Here is a 17,853-nt window from a genome sequence, read left to right on the forward strand (position 1 = left end):
CCAGCGTAGCAGGTTTTAATCCTGCTTCATGACGTGACCACCGCTGTCACGCCGTCTCCCGTTAATTTTACCGGTGTCCGGTAGCCTAGTCAGTGCAATCGCGATCTCTTAAGAAGCCAATTGCGTGACTGTTTGCTGTCTGTCTGTAGTGCTGTTTACTGAGGGCACTCATATTAACCACTGATATCAATTGCAACAGCCGGAAAAATAAAAATCTTTTTTTTTACGAGAACGAGGGCCTTTGACCGACGCACGCTACGGGCACCGTCACGAGACTGTCATAATGGATATAACACCGAGCACGGCATTAAACAGCGCTCCCGTAGCACAATGGACTGGTCGTCGCTGTGCAAAGCACTTGAAGCATTGTGCCAGCGTAGCAGGTTTTAATCCTGCTTCATGACGTGACCACCGCTGTCATGCCGTCTCCCGTTAATTTTACTGGTGTCCGGTAGCCTAGTCAGTGCAATCGCGATCTCTTAAGAAGCCAATTGCGTGACTGTTTGCTGTCTGTCTGTAGTGCTGTTTACTGAGGGCACTCATATTAACCACTGATATCAATTGCAACAGCCGGAAAAATAAAAAACATTTTTTTTACGAGAACGAGGGCCTTTGACCGACGCACGCTACGGGCACCGTCACGAGACTGTCATAATGGATATAACACCGAGCACCGCATTAAACAGCGCTCCCGTAGCACAATGGACTGGTCGTCGCTGTGCAAAGCACTTGAAGCATTGTGCCAGCGTAGCAGGTTTTAATCCTGCTTCATGACGTGACCACCGCTGTCATGCCGTCTCCCGTTAATTTTACCGGTGTCCGGTAGCCTAGTCAGTGCAATCGCGATCTCTTAAGAAGCCAATTGCGTGACTGTTTGCTGTCTGTCTGTAGTGCTGTTTACTGAGGGGCACTCATATTAACCACTGATATCAATTGCAATAGCCGGAAAAATAAAAATCATTTTTTTTACGAGAACGAGGGCCTTTGACCGACGCACGCTACGGGCACCGTCATGGGACTGTCATAATGGATAGAACACCGAGCACGACATTAAACAGCGCTCCCGTAGCACAATGGACTGGTCGTCGCTGTGCAAAGCACTTGAAGCATTGTGCCAGCGTAGCAGGTTTTAATCCTGCTTCATGACGTGACCACCGCTGTCATGCCGTCTCCCGTTAATTTTACCGGTGTCCGGTAGCCTAGTCAGTGCAATCGCGATCTCTTAAGAAGCCAATTGCGTGACTGTTTGCTGTCTGTCTGTAGTGCTGTTTACTGAGGGGCACTCATATTAACCACTGATATCAATTGCAATAGCCAGAAAAATAAAAATCATTTTTTTTACGAGAACGAGGGCCTTTGACCGACGCACGCTACGGGCACCGTCATGGGACTGTCATAATGGATAGAACACCGAGCACGACATTAAACAGCGCTCCCGTAGCACAATGGACTGGTCGTCACTGTGCAAAGCACTTGAAGCATTGTGCCAGCGTAGCAGGTTTTAATCCTGCTTCATGACGTGACCACCGCTGTCACGCCGTCTCCCGTTAATTTTACCGGTGTCCGGTAGCCTAGTCAGTGCAATCGCGATCTTTTAAGAAGCCAATTGCGTGACTGTTTGCTGTCTGTCTGTAGTGCTGTTTACTGAGGGGCACTCATATTAACCACTGATATCAATTGCAATAGCCGGAAAAATAAAAATCATTTTTTTTACGAGAACGAGGGCCTTTGACCGACGCACGCTACGGGCACCGTCACGGGACTGTCATAATGGATAGAACACCGAGCACGACATTAAACAGCGCTCCCGTAGCACAATGGACTGGTCGTCGCTGTGCAAAGCACTTGAAGCATTGTGCCAGCGTAGCAGGTTTTAATCCTGCTTCATGACGTGACCACCGCTGTCATGCCGTCTCCCGTTCTCTCATTTGGTGTTTAATGCATTTCATCACAATAACAAATTGCACAGATAACCTTCATCTCAGAATATATCCTACAGTACATGAACTTACAGTAGATAGCGGGAATAAGCCTAATGCAGAACTGCATCTACCATCAGCAACAACCGACAAGTAAAAAACATTTTACTTCTAGTAACACTGGATTTGGTATGTGTGCTTGCCTCCATACTAGAGCTTGATAATGTGCTCTTCTAATATGCCATTGAGCAGCATCACTTGTTGGTGGTAGAGCCTCCGTGTCACGGAATGACCAGGCCGGACGCAAATGCAGGACTTGACTTTTAATCAAGAAATAAAACTTGCACGTAGTGATGTTACGGTTGATACCAAGGCTCCGAAGCGTGTGTCGAGAACGTCAAGCCATTCCCAGCAAAGCCCCGTATCGAGGCTTGAGTTGTATTGGTAATTTGACGTTCGAGGCCTCGTTTGGCGCCAATGCTTCAAGTTGTGGTTCACTTTAGGCAGGACACTTTTACTATTAAGATGACCCATACTCGGATACGTAGCCTACTCGCGGGTCGTTGGTTGGTTGTAGGCCTATATTTCATTGCTCTCTGTTCACTTAAAATACTACCCAGTTACCAAAGCACTTTCACTGCCCTCTGTTCTTCAAACATACTCAGTTACAAAAAGCACTTTGCTCTCTTCTGTGTCATTTTACCCAATGTCAGCCTACAATTTAATATAGATTTTTTTTTTTCTGGAAGAAGGCTGATTGTAGGATAGGACACTGGGTAAGACGTTGGCCTAGAAATCTCGCGTCCGGGGTTCAATCCTTCCTCGAGATTATATATTTTCACCTTCTACTTCATTTGTTACAAAAAGAGAAAATATTTCACTACATTGAAGTCACTCTTTGGGACACTGGGCAAGGCGTTAGGTTAGGGATCTTGCAACCTGGGTTCGATCCTTGTCTCAATTTTCACAGATCGCCTATAGCTACTACTTTAATTGTTAGGCTACAAAGAGAGGAAATATTTCAACATGGGAATCGGTTGTATTCCCCAATGCCTGTACTTATGAATGCATCAAGCATTTGCAGACCAAATCGCGCTTTTTGTATTGCTCATGTGTGGAATTTTTATGTGTTGTATTTTTATTGACCAGTAGGTGTCCTAGGGTGCATTCGAAGCCTCGAGAAATGAACCACTTTTCAACACATTTGGCTGGAAAGCTTCAAGGGTTCAAGAAGCTTCATCTCGCTATCACTACTTGCACGAGGGCAATAACAAACACACAGAAGATAATCCAAAAAGTTGAAAACGTAACAAGTACAAAGAGAGCAGCAAACAGAGCAGTGACAACCAGTCCTTCGGCGTTTGAACTAAGGCAACACAAAGGGAGGCAAAACAGGAGGGTTTAAATAGGGGTGTGTTCAGGTGCAGGGGGTTAACTGAAACGAGACACTGAATTAGTAGACAGGGGATAATGATCTGGTGGGTGGAGTCAGGGAATTGCTGTTGGAACGAGGCAGGGCTGTTACACTCCGATCCTTGACATCTAGAAAACAGATGGCTCTGGCATAGTGTTGTCACGATACCAAAATTTTGACTTCGATACAATACATGCCAGAAATATCTTGATACTCGATACTGAAACGATATCCAAATCCTAAAATATCTGGAAAAGAAAGAACGCAGGCCTCCTCCAAGTGTATTGAATCATTTGTGTTGAATTTGGTGCACTTTTGGTCAATTCTGGATTTTAAACTTCTAAACTTCCTACATAATTATTCTTTGTGTAGACAGTAAAACAGTAGTTTGTGTGTGATTAAGTCCTTTATTGTTTGTTATAGCTCATTTATATTGTGTGGTGTTTTGGCAATAAATTACCTTTAAATAGCCAAAGTAGGCTAGATCAAGGTCAGTGTTGAAATTACTGCATGCAAATCACTTATTGCTATGCAGAAGAGCCTAATCTTTAGGCCATCTAATGTAGGCTACCCTAGGCCTTCCCGTGTTTATGGGATTTCTTTGACAGTTGCAAAGGGAAAAAAGTGAAGATAGTCTTCTTTGCTCCCAGTGTAATTTAATAAGTACGTTTCAACCGCTCACGTCTTAATCAGATAGGCCTAAACCACTATCTGTTGCAATATCTGTGTGCATTCCTATATTAGGTCTATTTCTTTGATAGTTAACATAATTTGCTACCACATAACAAATACCAAATAACAATACAAAAGTTGCAAACTTCCCTGCATACTTCTTAAATGTGCTGCAGTCAGATGGGTGTCCTAAAGACATAACTAGATATTGAGCATCTATTACCAGTGTTGAATGAGCAGTTTTTGCAGTGATCACTACTGGACATTCCACATTGCTAGACAGCACTTGAGTGAGGATTTCCACTTCACAAATAACCATCACTATCTGCAATAGCTAGAATACAGGGACATTAATCAGTTCATAGCTGAGGATTTGTCCTAGGTCCACTTCCCTTTCAGCATCATATGCAGTTATGATGCACTGGAGAATTTTTTGCAAATAATGCAATCTCCATAGCACTCTTCAGCACTCCTCAAACATGCACGACTTTTCCTCAAATTTGCCAACAGGACTTTTTCGGAACGTTTGTTAGCTATCTGCTCTCCCTCTAACTGTTTGTAACTGTTTGCGTCCTGTTTTTTTGTGCTTTTTTACTGAGGGCAATCATATTAATCATTGATATCAATTGCAACACCCAGAGGAATAAAAATCCATTTTACAAAATAGGGGGATGTCGCGAGCGGCGGACTTTGACCTACACCGCAGTAGCCGGCGCCACGAGACTCTAATCATGTATATAATGGGCACTGCATTAATCAGCGTCTCCGTGGCACACATAGAAAAGGCAGCGCTGTGCTATCTATAGCACTTTAAGAAGCCAATTGCGTGACTGTTTCTAACTGTTTGCTGTCTGTCTGTAGTGCTGTTTCCTGAGGGCACTCATATTAACCACTGATATCAGTTGCAACAGCCGGAGAAATAAAAATCATTTTTTACGAGAACGAGGGCCTTTGACCGACGCACGCTACGGCCAGCGTCACGAGACTGTCATAATGGATAGAACACCGAGCACGACATTAAACAGCGCTCCCGTAGCACAATGGACTGGTCGTCGCTGTGCAAAGCACTTGAAGCATTGTGCCAGCGTAGCAGGTTTTAATCCTGCTTCATGACGTGACCACCGCTGTCACACGAGGCTGAACTTGGCACCACTTTCGTTTCCGCGGGGGAAGACCACTTTCAGATCGCGGGGGAGTTAAGTTTCTGTTCCACCTTAAATAATGCAATTTTCTACCTCGTCCACAAGGGGCCAGTGTTGACCGCAAATCCGCGATAACACAGGCATGTGCCTGTTGCAGATGAACAGGCATTGTTCACAGACATTCAAAAGCCTGTATATCTTTTTTCTGTTGACTCCACTGCCGAATGTTTTGAGAAATGTTGCCTTTTGTGTTCTATTAAATAATTTGGTAATTTAGAGGGGGGGGGGGGGGGGGGGGGTTATGTAGAGGGTGGCAGATTATGTAGTTTTTTTTTTTTTTCCTGTGCTGGATCTTTTGATACATGTTGTGTTATGTTTTTTTCTATTCAATAATTTTGTTCTTTTTACACTGGGGGGGGGGGGGGGGGGGGCAATTCTCTGGTGGAAAATGCCCTTTTTTGCCCCTCTGAAAATATAATATGTATTTGTGAAATTGCAGAATTTCAACACTTGAACAGGGACAGATATCCCATGTAGGATTTTGCAAGGGATCTTTCACCACATTCTGAAACTACACTTCCTCCCCTTTCCAATGACACCCCACTTGTGAAATTCTATGGTGGAAAATTGGATATTTAGCCCCTCTAAAAACAGTATATATTTTGTGAAATTGCAGAATTTCAACACTTGAACAGGGACAGATAGCCCATGAAGGATTTTGCAAGGGATCTTTCACCACATTCTGAAACTACACTTCCTCCCCTTTCCAATGACACCCCACTTGTGAAATTCTATGGTGGAAAATGCCCTTTTTTGCCCCTCTGAAAATATAATATGTATTTGTGAAATTGCAGAATTTCAACACTTGAACAGGGACAAATATCCCATGAAGGATTTTGCAAGGGATCTTTCACCACATTCTGAAACTACACTTCCTCCCCTTTCCAATGACACCCCACTTGTGAAATTCTATAGTGGAAAATGCCCTTTTTTGCCCCTCTGAAAACGTTTCATTTTCGCTATCATTGCGAGAATAGGCTACAATATGGAAAATGTTCCCTTTCAGTCTGATCGCTCCAAACATGTATGGGATTTCCTTACCTTTCCAAGAAGTTTTGTGAAAATTGTTCCGGTAGCTTTTGCGATATTGTTGACAGCCCTACCTCACCGCAGTAGGGTGCAGTAAATGGAAGCTTTTGATAGCGCACGCCACTAACGAAAAACGGAAAATCACCAGGACAAACCACTCAGGGGTGTAGGCTACTCTGGAACCATAGGTCACTAATTTGTGCGTTATTTACGTTTGATTACATTTCAGATACGTGTTGGTTTCCTGTAGGCCTAGTATAGCGCTTTATTCTTTCTGTATTTTTCTATGTCCGAATATTGGGGGGGACATTTTGGTCATATTTGAATATTGGGGGGGGGACACGTCCCCCTCAATGTCTATGGTGACTACGGCCCTGTGTCATACTATGTTTGAGTAGATAAACTTGCAGTAGCTTGTAACACTAGCGAGTAGCCATAGTTTTTATTTTCCTCATACTGTCTTTCTGTGGTATGTGCTGTAGTGGCAGGGGAACAGAGAGGCGCTAGAGTCCAGTGGGGAGAGAGCACTAGAGGCCCTCAGGAAGGGAACCACCATTGCAGCTAATGAAGGTCCCTCAGGCCCTGATGTTGCCAACAGATGTTTCCAACAGTTGGCTCATTCCTATGATGAAGACTATGAAGGATTTAGAGAAGCACCTAAGTTCCCTTCACCAGGTAACCAAGTTATTAAAAATAGCTACATTATATCAGCATGTTTTATTTGTTCAGTCCCAGATAGTGACAATTTGAAGGAAACTGAGCAGACGTTTGACTGCAGGCACTGATGGCACATGAATTCTCCTACTTCACAGTGAATCTGATGTTCCTGATGTCATTCTGGGCGGAGAACCGCACTACCTCTGAGGGCGTGGAGGCCTTGGAGATGGCCTTGCACACTCTTCGTATGATGGCACTCGGGGGCGTCCATGACCACGTGGCACAGGTAATCAAAACATCACATGGATCACAACATGTACAGTTCACTAATCTGAAATGTAAGGTGAAGTATTACAACAACTACAAAAAAGACAGCAAATTTAAACTCAGGGCAGACGTACCATCAGACACTCATACATACAGTCAAAGCATAAAAGTCCATTTTAAAATGAGAAGGGTGTGACATTTTTGCCTTTTCATACTTAATGAGTTTACCCACAGTTTGATTATTTGTCATTTTTGTCAATTTAGGAAACCAAAACTAACTTGCCAGCAGATGGGGCAAGAGTAGCACTTGCAAAATCTAAAAAGCACCCACCAAGTGATAGAAGAGAGAACCAGCACAAGTATGGTATTGCAATGATTTAGGCAATGACATAATGCGTAAGTCTTATTGGACTGGATCATCTTTATTTGTTTCAAGATTATGCCCCACTCTTCTGCTCTCCACTCTCCACCTTTTTAAAAGGCATCCTTTATATCTTACACGTTTGTCACCATAATATGATCTGTGGTACTAGTGGATAAAATGAAAACTATGTGCAGTCTTAATCTTCTAGATACTGTTTCATAATGAACACAACACAATTTTTTTGAGCCACACTACTGAGATTTGCTGAGATGATGCTATGCATATTACCTCACCTTATGCTACTGTTCAAATGTTTGGGGTCACTTTATAATCTCCTTGTTTTGAAGAAAAAGCCACATTTTCTGGCCATTAAAATAGCACCTGATCAATCAGTAGTATGGTGTAGACATGAATGTTGCAAGTGACCATTGTAACAGGAATGGTTGATTCTTAATGCAATATATGTACAGTAGGTGTAAGTGTACAGAGGCCTTTTATTAGCTACCATCCATCCTATGTTCCAAAGGCGCACTCTGTCTGCTAATACAAAGCCTCACTCAGAAAAGAAAAGAGAAAAAAATCATCATTTTTTTGCGTTCTCACACGCTCCCCCGTAATGATAAAGTAACAGGTCTCCTCTGTTGTCACACGAAGGCATTTAACGGGTTCACGTCTCTGCAATCTTTCAAGAGTAAACATGCAAGGTCAGGTGTATTATCTTTGCTACAAACTATTCTAGCTATTATTGCCAAGGGTAGACCGTTCAGAAAGGATACCACTAATGGTAGGGTCTGAGGTTGATAAATGACCACTTACAGTTAGCATTCCATTGACCCCATTCATTTGGACGTCACTTTGACATCTAATAATTTTACATCTAACGCGTTTTAAGCCTTTATGTGACCACAGTTTATTTCCAAAGAAATAAAACATCGTACGACTGATACCTTACCTTGTATCTCACTCTATGACCCCGTAATAAATGGTTTTCTAAATTGTATTTATTACGGGCTTTTTCATTTAAAGCTATAGAGAATTAGAAAGTATTCTGAAAAAAAAAAAATATTAAGTGATGTTTTGTTGGATTAGCACTATGTTGGAACAAATTACCTTCCAAAAGCTGCACTTTAACTCAAAGCACGTTCTTAATATTCTGGGTGTGGGCTAGATGAGTGACTGTGTGACAGTCTGTTGTTCAATGTCACGTCTATGTCACCAAACTGAGCTTGTGATATAAACGATGCCCAGGAAACTGGTTCAAATAGGCTTCACTTCTCTCCATTGAAGTTGTATGACTGCGAGATTTAATCTTTGCTATGTATCTCCAATCTTTGCTAGCTACTGTATTTCTTAACCAGTGGCAGTTACTAGTGTGCTTATGAACTGACCAAGCAGCAGAGCTGCACAAGCATCCTTTTAACCCTTTCCCTTATAATAATAATAATAATAATGCATTTTATATACAGTATAAAGTGCCTTTCAAGACACCTAAGATTGCTTATGCTGTGATTGAAGCACTGTGGCTCTACTGTAAGCTCTAATTTTAAAGATGTATTCAAGAGTGTTTTAAACTAAGTAGCATCTGCTAGATATTGTGAACAATGCAAGCTAACAAAAGCACAGTTTAGCAACTAACATTAATTTGCAACCAAGAAACATGCCACGAACATTGCCTGAAGCAAGGCTGAATGTCTCAAAAAAATGTCTCATATTAGTATAGCGGGTAAATCCCCCCCCCCCCCCCCCTTGCCCTTCTCAAACCCGCTTACCAATTGGCTTGTTTTCACACAGAAGAAAAGTGTGTATCGCACTACATTGCAGGTGCAGTGTTTGCTGATTCAACTTTAGCGTTTATCTTGTGTGTAAATGGGGCTCAAGTTTAGAATTTTAAAAGGCTAACTAACTGTTCATTAGATAAGCCTTTTGTAATTATGTTTGCACAGCTGAAACTGTTGCCCTCATTAAAGAAGCAATACGACTGTCCTTCTTTAGATGAATTGAGTATCTGGAGCATAATTTGTTGTGGGTTCGATTAAAAGCACAAAATGGCCAGAAACAAAGAACTTTCTTCTTTCTTCTGAAACTTTCTTTTTGCTCTGAGAAATGAAGGACGTTCCATGTGAGAAAGAGCCTAGAAACGGAACATCTCATACATCGCTGTGTGCTACTCCCTCCACAGAAAAGCATAAACTGGAAAGGATTTGGGAGGCCCCAGTGAACAAATGCTTGACATTAGTCTGTCCAGTGAAAAACAGACATATCACAGGTCCTCAACTGGCAGCTTTGGTAAATAGTACCAAAACACCAGTGTTAACAGAAGAGGTGACTTCAGGATGCCAATCTTCTAGACAGAGAAAAAAAACCCTATATCTCAGACTAGCCAAAAAGAGAAAAGTAAAGAAAAGATGAAGATTGGTAAAAGAAGACAGGAAATTTTTTTTATACACGGACAAAGCTCTGCTGTTCTGATCACAAAGAAGAACATTAGTGACCAACCAGATGCTGGAGAAGTGTCAAGCATGGTGGAGGGAATGGTCTGGTTGTGCTTTGGTGGCAGTAAAATGGAAACTATATTGAGTAAAAGGAATCTTGAAGAAAGAAGGCTTTCACTCTGATTTGCAGTGCCATGCCTCACCCTGTGGACGTGTTTGATTGGAGACAATTTCATCCAAAAAGTGGTCAAAACATAGCTCAAAACTATGCAGGAAACATGTAGGGAAGAAGCAGTCAGCTGCTATTCTGTCTATAGTAGAGTGGTATAGACATTTTTAAGTGACCCCAAACTTTTGAACGGCAGTACAATTTGATGTTCTAGTAGTCACTTAGCTGGAGCTCCTATTCATGTTTTGCGGATGCACTTGGGCACATCTTCAGTGATGCTCATTGGGTGTCTCGGGTCCTGCAACATCATACCCAGTCAGGGACCATCACTCTCCAAATTGCATTACAGTAGCAGTGATCCACAGATCAATCCTCTTGATCCAGAAGCAACTGGACCCTCTCTTTGCGGCCTCAGAGGTGGATGTGATGACTCCTCTTTTTTCTATCTCTGTGATGCCAAGCAGTACAAATGCTCTGCAGAGCGAGCGACTCACAAAGACTCTGCAACCCACTCATACAGGCTTGCAGCTAGCTCGCCATCCCTGTCTCCACCATTGGCCCAGAAGATTCTGCTACTTTGTATGCTTTCTCTTGAATGCTTCCTCCATGTGGTCCTCTCAGGTTCTGTCAGTTTCCTGTCAGTTTCACCATAACCAGTTGTTTTGAAGCATTGCTCTCAGAGGATGAGATGTTGTCGGGGCTAGGAATATGGATAGAGCTAGCAATGCACCAATACCACTATTTTTAGACCGAGTATGAGTAATACTTACTGTACATATGGGTACTTTGCGATATGAGTTATCAATAAGGCAGTATTTCTATCATATATGAGTATGAGTATATTCACACCGATACAATATTCGATACCAGTATTGGTGCAACCCTAGATAGGGCTTTTCTACCACTCTGCTGCTGGGATCATGCTGGGATCATGATAGCAACCCTCTCCCTGGGCTTTCAGGCAGCTCCTCTGCAGTGCTGGTGAATGGAAGCTTCAGAATGTTGCTGCATTGTTACTGCATTGTTAAGACTCTACGACAAGCTGAGCCACCTGCGAAGGTAGATGGTGATTTTTCTTTCCAAGGTCTTTCACTGCTCTAATATCTGTACTTGATACAGCATCATGATACAGAGACCAGAGAATGTGAGGCTGTATGCCATGTTGCTAAATCCAGGATTTGAATCTTTCAGGCAGGTTTGACTTATTCACCTGAACAAGCCAAGCTTTGAGCTCCTTGGTTGATGTCGGAATGAATCTCAGAGGCTGCAGTTGAAGACTGTACTCAGCATCTTCACTGGCTTCCTAGATCTAGGTGGGATTTAAGGGCCATCCAGGGTGAAGTGAGCTTTAAAGGTTGTATCAGCGATGGCGGGGTAACGTCACTTCTGTTGACGTTCAAACAAACAAAAAAAGCTCGCTACTCCCTCCCCCTCCCTCCCGTGCAATTGAAACTCTCCTGAACACGCATCTCGTTGGTTATTGGTTGGAACACTTTATTTTGGCAACACTTGTTGTTAGCAATTGTTTTTGTGTGCAGATCTCAGAGCCTAGGCTGCCTACAGAGACACATTTTTTTAACGGCCTGCTTATGGGGCAGGCAGCTAGCGGATCGTTAGGAAAGATTAGATGAATGTGATCATTTATGTTTGGTCCTTTTTTGGGCCTGCAATCACTGATACAACCTTTAAAGATGGCTAGAGAACTTATGACTTATGATTGCATAGAAGTGTGGAGTGTGTGGATAGTACTATTTTTTAAGTAAACACAGATGAGAACAAGGAACATATTTTTAATGGCTTTGATGATTGTTTTTCAGGCTCATAAGTATTATGCATTAAATAGCTTGAAGACAATTACACTTGAATTGTTTGAACTGTGATGAGATCTTATCAATTTAACATATTTAATCATTTCACAATGATAGAATGTGAAATATTGTCCTTGTTACCCCCAATGCAAGGGTATTATATTATAGTATTACAGTACTATACACCATCTATAAAAGTTCTAGATTTTTTAAACTTTGACTGATGTTTTCTCCTATTTTACTTTCATTTTGTACTTTCAATAAGACTCTCCCTCCATCTCTTGTGCTTTCTCTCTCCCTCCCCTTCCTTCTCTGTTTTCTCAGGGTTTTCACCGTTACTCCACAGATTCCTCTTGGCATGTGCCCCACTTTGAGAAGATGTTGTACGACCAGGCCCAGCTGGCGGTGGCCTACATCACAGCTTACCAGGTGTGTTTGTTTATGTGCATCTGTATGTGTCTTCATTCTGGATAGTCATAGATCACAACCTAGACTAACACACTTATTCAGCATAAAGCTTGAAGGTTCATTTTATTGGGTGGGAAGGGAATGCCCCAGTTTGTTTGTTTTCCAAGCATTCATTCTCCGCTATACACTTTTTAAAAATAATGTATTGTATTCTTTGGTAAGAAGTAGGGTTTTCTAAGGGCATATCATATTAGCTTATAACATTTGACTTGAAAGGTGAAAGTAATTGTGGTGAATAATTACTTAATATTAATCTTAGACTGGCAAACTTCAGGAAAAACTCAGGAATCAGGTTTATTCTGTTTACAAGCTGAGAGGGTACAAAAAAAAGGTCTATGGTCTATGTAGGCCTAGCCCAGGCCTGAAAGGCCTAGGTTGGCCTGTAGCCAACTCCTCCTCTCTTCCGCTACATCCTTAGTCTGACAATCCAAAATCTAAAATCTGACAAACCTTGCAGTTTAGTTACTTTTTAAATGCTTTAAACAAAGAAGAAAATGGCGCCAAAAACAATCCCACATGATTGGTTCTCCAGTTGGCATCAGACACACCTACTCACACCCACTTCACACCTATCAATTCTTATCAGAATAGCATGAGGAGAGATGGTTATGGTTATGGTTATGGATTTAGCAGACGCCTTTGTCCAAAGCGACATATAAATACAAAACAACATAATAATATTTAAAAATGAACAGGGAACAGATTAAAATCTAGGTCAAATATAGTAAGGAGAATAGTTGTAGTACACAATAATATCAATTCAATCAATAGCCTAATAAAAAAGCAATGTAAAAAAAGGGGAAAGGCAATAATAAAACAATAATGTCAATTCAATCAATAATATAAAACAATAACATGCTAAGACTACATTAAGGAGAATATCAATAATAAACAATAATGTCAAATTAATTAACAGCCCAATTAAAATAAAACAACATTATATAAACCATAACACATAAGCGCTTAAACAACTAAGTATATGTTGAATAGGAATGTCTTTAGACCCCTCTTAAACGACCCAAAACTACCACAGGAACGGAGACCACTGGGCAGTTCATTCCACCAACATGGAACCACTGAAGAAAAGAGTCTGAAGAGATATCATATATATCAGAAATATCACTTATAGAATGTTCCAAACATTCTCACAATCAAATCATTACAATCCTTGTAAGGAGACTATCAGAATGATACCAAACATGAATACATTTACATTTCATGACACATGGATACATTATATCAAGGTAATATCCTTTGTCCTGTGTAACTAACCAGCACATTAGCATTCCATTGGGGGAGGGGATGGTGTCTTTGTTTAAAACCATGAAGGGTTACATGGCTAACTAAAAGTAGTCTTGAAGTTAAATTATTATCCATTTTAACCATAAATGTATTGCTATCAAAGGCTACATTAAGACATATGTCTCTTTGGTTGGGTTGGCCACAGGTGTCCAAGGAACAGTGTTTTGCAGATGTGGCTCGTGACGTGCTGCTCTATGTCTCTCGGGATCTGAGTGACAAGGTGAGCCATCTTCCCCCTCATTAGTGCAGGCGTCTGTTAGCCCCTGCTGACTCGGCACCGTACCACTGGCGACAGATTGCTGAACATCTCCCACATAGCCAAAGCCCCTCGTTTTGAGGTCAACTCATTTCTGTACTGTAGAAGGAACACAATGGCCAAACCATAGTGTGGTGATGAATTGGCCTACCCTTACACGTAGAGGTCACAATTAGACTAACTATATTGGTTATGATTATGTTTTCCATGATTTATAGAGTAATTCTACATTAAGAAAACATGGTAATATAAGGCACATTCACCAGTGATGGTCATTTTTGTTCACTGGAATAATTAATGTCTTATTTTTTATATAGTATAATTGTCATACCAGGTAATCCAGTGGGGAAGGATTATGATTAGAGGCAAGTGTTCTTTTGCTTTTTACGACATAATATGGAAGGACGATAGGAGATTGTCTCTGGTTTTATTTAGTTCTGAATATTTTTTTGTACTGAAGTAAAGATATTCTTTTATAGAGTATATTCTCTATTTACAAAGTGGATTAATACTGTAACATAAGCAATTTAGCACAAAGTAGGTACAGTATTAATGTACTGTAATATAAACAGTGATATGTTAGATATTGTAATGATAAAAAATAAGAGGGTTCCAGGAGCTCCACATATTTGGCCCATGATTTTGCACTTAAGAGAGGCAGTGGGGAGCTGATGGCTTAATATTGCAGATAATATGTATATGAATATTCCTAAAATTAGAGTAGCTTGCTCACTGCCACCCCCAAAGACATGCCTGTGATGATGAATATTGCTCCTTTTTAAATTTCTTAGTTTCTCTTATTAATCTTCTGGTGTCATCTTGGCAACTACAACATGGAAACCATCAAAGATGCCACATTTAGATCAGTATTTTACAAAGCTTTTTGAATAAGGTTGCCATATGCCATTTAAGATGTTTTACTCATTGTCTCTGTAGTTTTGTTCAGTTCTGATCATCTGCCAGTGGAAAAAGCAGACATTTCGCCAAACTGCTTCAAAACCTCAGTGAGAAACATATTAACATAAAAATAACACTTCTAGTATATCATTGTATATGATTAGCTGATTACATCATTTTCAGTTTGGATCAACATTCATTTACTGTGTCTAAGTCCAATTTGAATTCACTGGAATGGTTCCTGACCACAGTGAACACAAGGAATGTGTATTGGTAGAACAAGGCTAATGTGTTGTATGCAGACATTATTCGTTCTAATCTTTGAGTTTGAGCTTTTATCCCTTTGGGTCTTTGCTAGTATTCATATACCTGGTTGTGAACACACCGCACCACTACATTATCACAGTCATTCTATGGTCTAGGACAAACTGTCAAACCCTGCAGTACAGTATACTATAGGGCAGCCGAACTGTCCCTGCATGCATGTATGCTCAGGTCAAATGCATACAGTGTATGTGTGTACTCTTGATTCCACATGACCTATCACACGTATAATCCGGGCGACAAAATCAATAAAATTGATGTCAAAAAGACTATATTTGATTTCATAATGGGCAGAGTGGGCCTAATAGGTCTGCCTGCATGTGAACACACATGTTCCAGAACACGGCCACGTGTCTGCTCTAGTACTTGTTAGTCCACTGCCTGTTGCCCTCCACTTGCTCCCTGTGGCTGCTCACATCCACATTCTATATAGTCTGGCGTACAAGATGAAAAGCATGTTCTTACCATGACCATAACATGACAGAAAATGTCAACTCCATAATTGAACCGACATATTGATACAAATAACAAGAAAATCCCTTGGCAGTTATATTTTAATGATATGGCATCACACTATAGGCCTACTGGTCTAGGGATGAAATCCCCTTGAAAAAGTCAAACATCTTTTCCACTACATTGTCCCCAAATATTCTTCCTAATTTCATCAGTCAGCTGTTTTATGGTTGATATGTGTATGGCAAGTGTGCTGTAGTTATTAGCTCACTAGTTTAGTCAAAAGCATCCATAAATGGCGTTTTACAAACGGAAGTTCGGGAGGAGCGTGACGGAATTTGCCACGCCTCCTTCTTCAATCGGTCAGGTTATTTATTCGCAGTCTACCCGCGGGGGCCAGCCGTGAATAGGTGTAACGGAGAAACAGCCAATCAAATCGAAGCCTTAATCTGACGTGCGCATATCATTATCGTGTCAATTTTCCACCGAAATCGCGGGTTCGAATCGCGACAGAAGCATTCAAAATATATGACGAATATATAAAAACGAGTAAAAACGAGTATGTAGAAATGTAGAAATGAGTGTAAATGTTGTAAAAACTCTTGAAATACCTTTTAAAATGTGAACAATTCTAAAAGACCTGATTGCTGAGTGTTTGTATTGAGACTGTCTTCTCTCTACCCCTCCCTTTCTCTCCATTTGTCTTACAGATGCAGGGTAAACAAATTGGTCCCCTCTCCATACTGGAAGAGCTTTCCTCCAATATTTTAATGTCCTGTATTTTTTATTTCCCTTAACATGAACTTTGTATTATATTATAAAATAAAGTCTTATAATGTAAAATAAAGTCTTATAATGTATAGTCATATAATGTATATTATAATGTCATCCTTCCTTTATCCATGATTGAGACAGTGTTTAATAGTCTATTTTATCTTGTTGATAGGTACTGATGGTGAGATCATTTCAATGTAAAAGTCACAGGCAGAATTTTCATGAAATAAACTTTATTCATGAATAATCATGTACATTAGTTATGGGGTGCTGGTAGCACTCCACCACAGATGGTAACAAGTACAAACAATTCAAGTGAGAATAAAGCAATACTGCTATGAAACTATTTTGGCCCACCACCACCCCCCCTCTACGGAGGACAACTTTATTAGTTTAAACTTACAATTTCACATAAGTGCTTGAATGATTAATGTGGATCATAACAGTAGGCCATTCAAACATTGTATTGCAAGAAAAATCCTGTTATCACTGAAAATGTGTACATAACATTCTAAATAAAAGTGTTTTAAAGTCAATATAAGGTGTTAGAAAAAGGTGCAAGGGCATGCGTGTGTGTGTGTGTGTGTGTGTGTGTCTAGTGTAATGTGTGGATGATTCAGTGGATTTAGGGAGATCTGATGGATAAAGTGTGTGTATGTTTCAAGGTGTGTCTGACTGTGTGTGGCTTTGTTGTTGCAGTGTGTAGGGAGATCGATCTGAATGAATGTCTGAGTTGATGGATGATGAAGTGTGTGTGTGTTTGAGAAGTGAGTGATGAATACCTATGACCATCAGAATGTGTGAGGAAGTCTGGTGCATGTACAGTAAGTGTGTAGTGTGGAGGATGCAGTGAGAATGTGAAATACAGGGTTTCTATGGCATAGTAACACTGCAAAAAAAGACTGTAAAACAAAACAATTAAAAGGTGTGTGTGAGAGTGAGAGTTCAAGGCGTGTTTGATTCAGTGTGTACAGAGCAGTAGTGGTGTGGTATGAGAGTGGATGGGTGTGTGTGTGTGTGTGTGTGTGTGTGTGTGTGTGTGTGTATGTGTGTTTGTGTATGCCGTAGTGTGTTCGAGGAGTTAGCTGGGTAGCTAGTATCATGAGTAAAAGATGACAAAAAACAACCAAACAAAATCAAAAGGTGTGTGTGTGAGAGAGGGAGAGTAGAGTGCTGATGTGTTTGTGTGCGCATTGTGTAGCCGTGGCAGCGCGTGTGTGTGCTGTCCCTGGGTCCGCTGTTGCTGGGCGATACATTGACACTGCTGCTGGCCCTGGGTCTGCTTCTGCTGGACGATACAGCGCCATTGCTGCTGGGCCCTGGGTCTGCTTCTGCTGGACGATACACTGTCGATGCTGCTGGGCCCTGGGTCGGCTGCTGTCAGACGATACACCGCCACTGCAGAACCGGCCGCTGCTGTCAGACGCTACACCGCCACTGCTGCTG

At 41.2% G+C, this 17,853-nt stretch overlaps 1 protein-coding gene across 1 annotated transcript; it reads left to right on the forward strand.

The window, feature by feature from the left end:
- Positions 1-5,635: 5,635 nt before the first annotated feature.
- LOC143139463 (spermatogenesis-associated protein 20-like) lies at positions 5,636-16,996 on the forward strand. The gene is made up of 5 exons (XM_076300055.1): positions 5,636-6,911; positions 7,049-7,179; positions 12,258-12,362; positions 13,849-13,923; positions 16,344-16,996. Exons 2-5 carry the CDS (start codon positions 7,057-7,059, stop codon positions 16,428-16,430), a joined length of 390 nt encoding a protein of 129 aa, XP_076156170.1. The 5' UTR covers positions 5,636-6,911; positions 7,049-7,056; the 3' UTR covers positions 16,431-16,996.
- Positions 16,997-17,853: the final 857 nt, after the last annotated feature.

Source organism: Alosa pseudoharengus, unplaced genomic scaffold (genome assembly GCF_046254945.1).
Source record: "Alosa pseudoharengus isolate Yale_2024_CS ecotype anadromous, Long Island Sound unplaced genomic scaffold, YU_APseudo_1.1 YU_APseudo_1.1_scf_22, whole genome shotgun sequence".
Lineage (NCBI taxonomy): Eukaryota > Metazoa > Chordata > Actinopteri > Clupeiformes > Clupeidae > Alosa > Alosa pseudoharengus.

Bases quoted from the DNA above. Each gene is read 5' to 3' on its own strand.
- LOC143139463 (XM_076300055.1), top strand. From the start codon at position 7,057: ATGTTCCTGATGTCATTCTGGGCGGAGAACCGCACTACCTCTGAGGGC. The intron at 7,180-12,257 runs GTAATCAAAACA...CTGTTTTCTCAG, and splicing joins TCCATGACCACGTGGCACAG to GGTTTTCACCGTTACTCCAC. The intron at 12,363-13,848 runs GTGTGTTTGTTT...GGTTGGCCACAG, and splicing joins CCTACATCACAGCTTACCAG to GTGTCCAAGGAACAGTGTTT.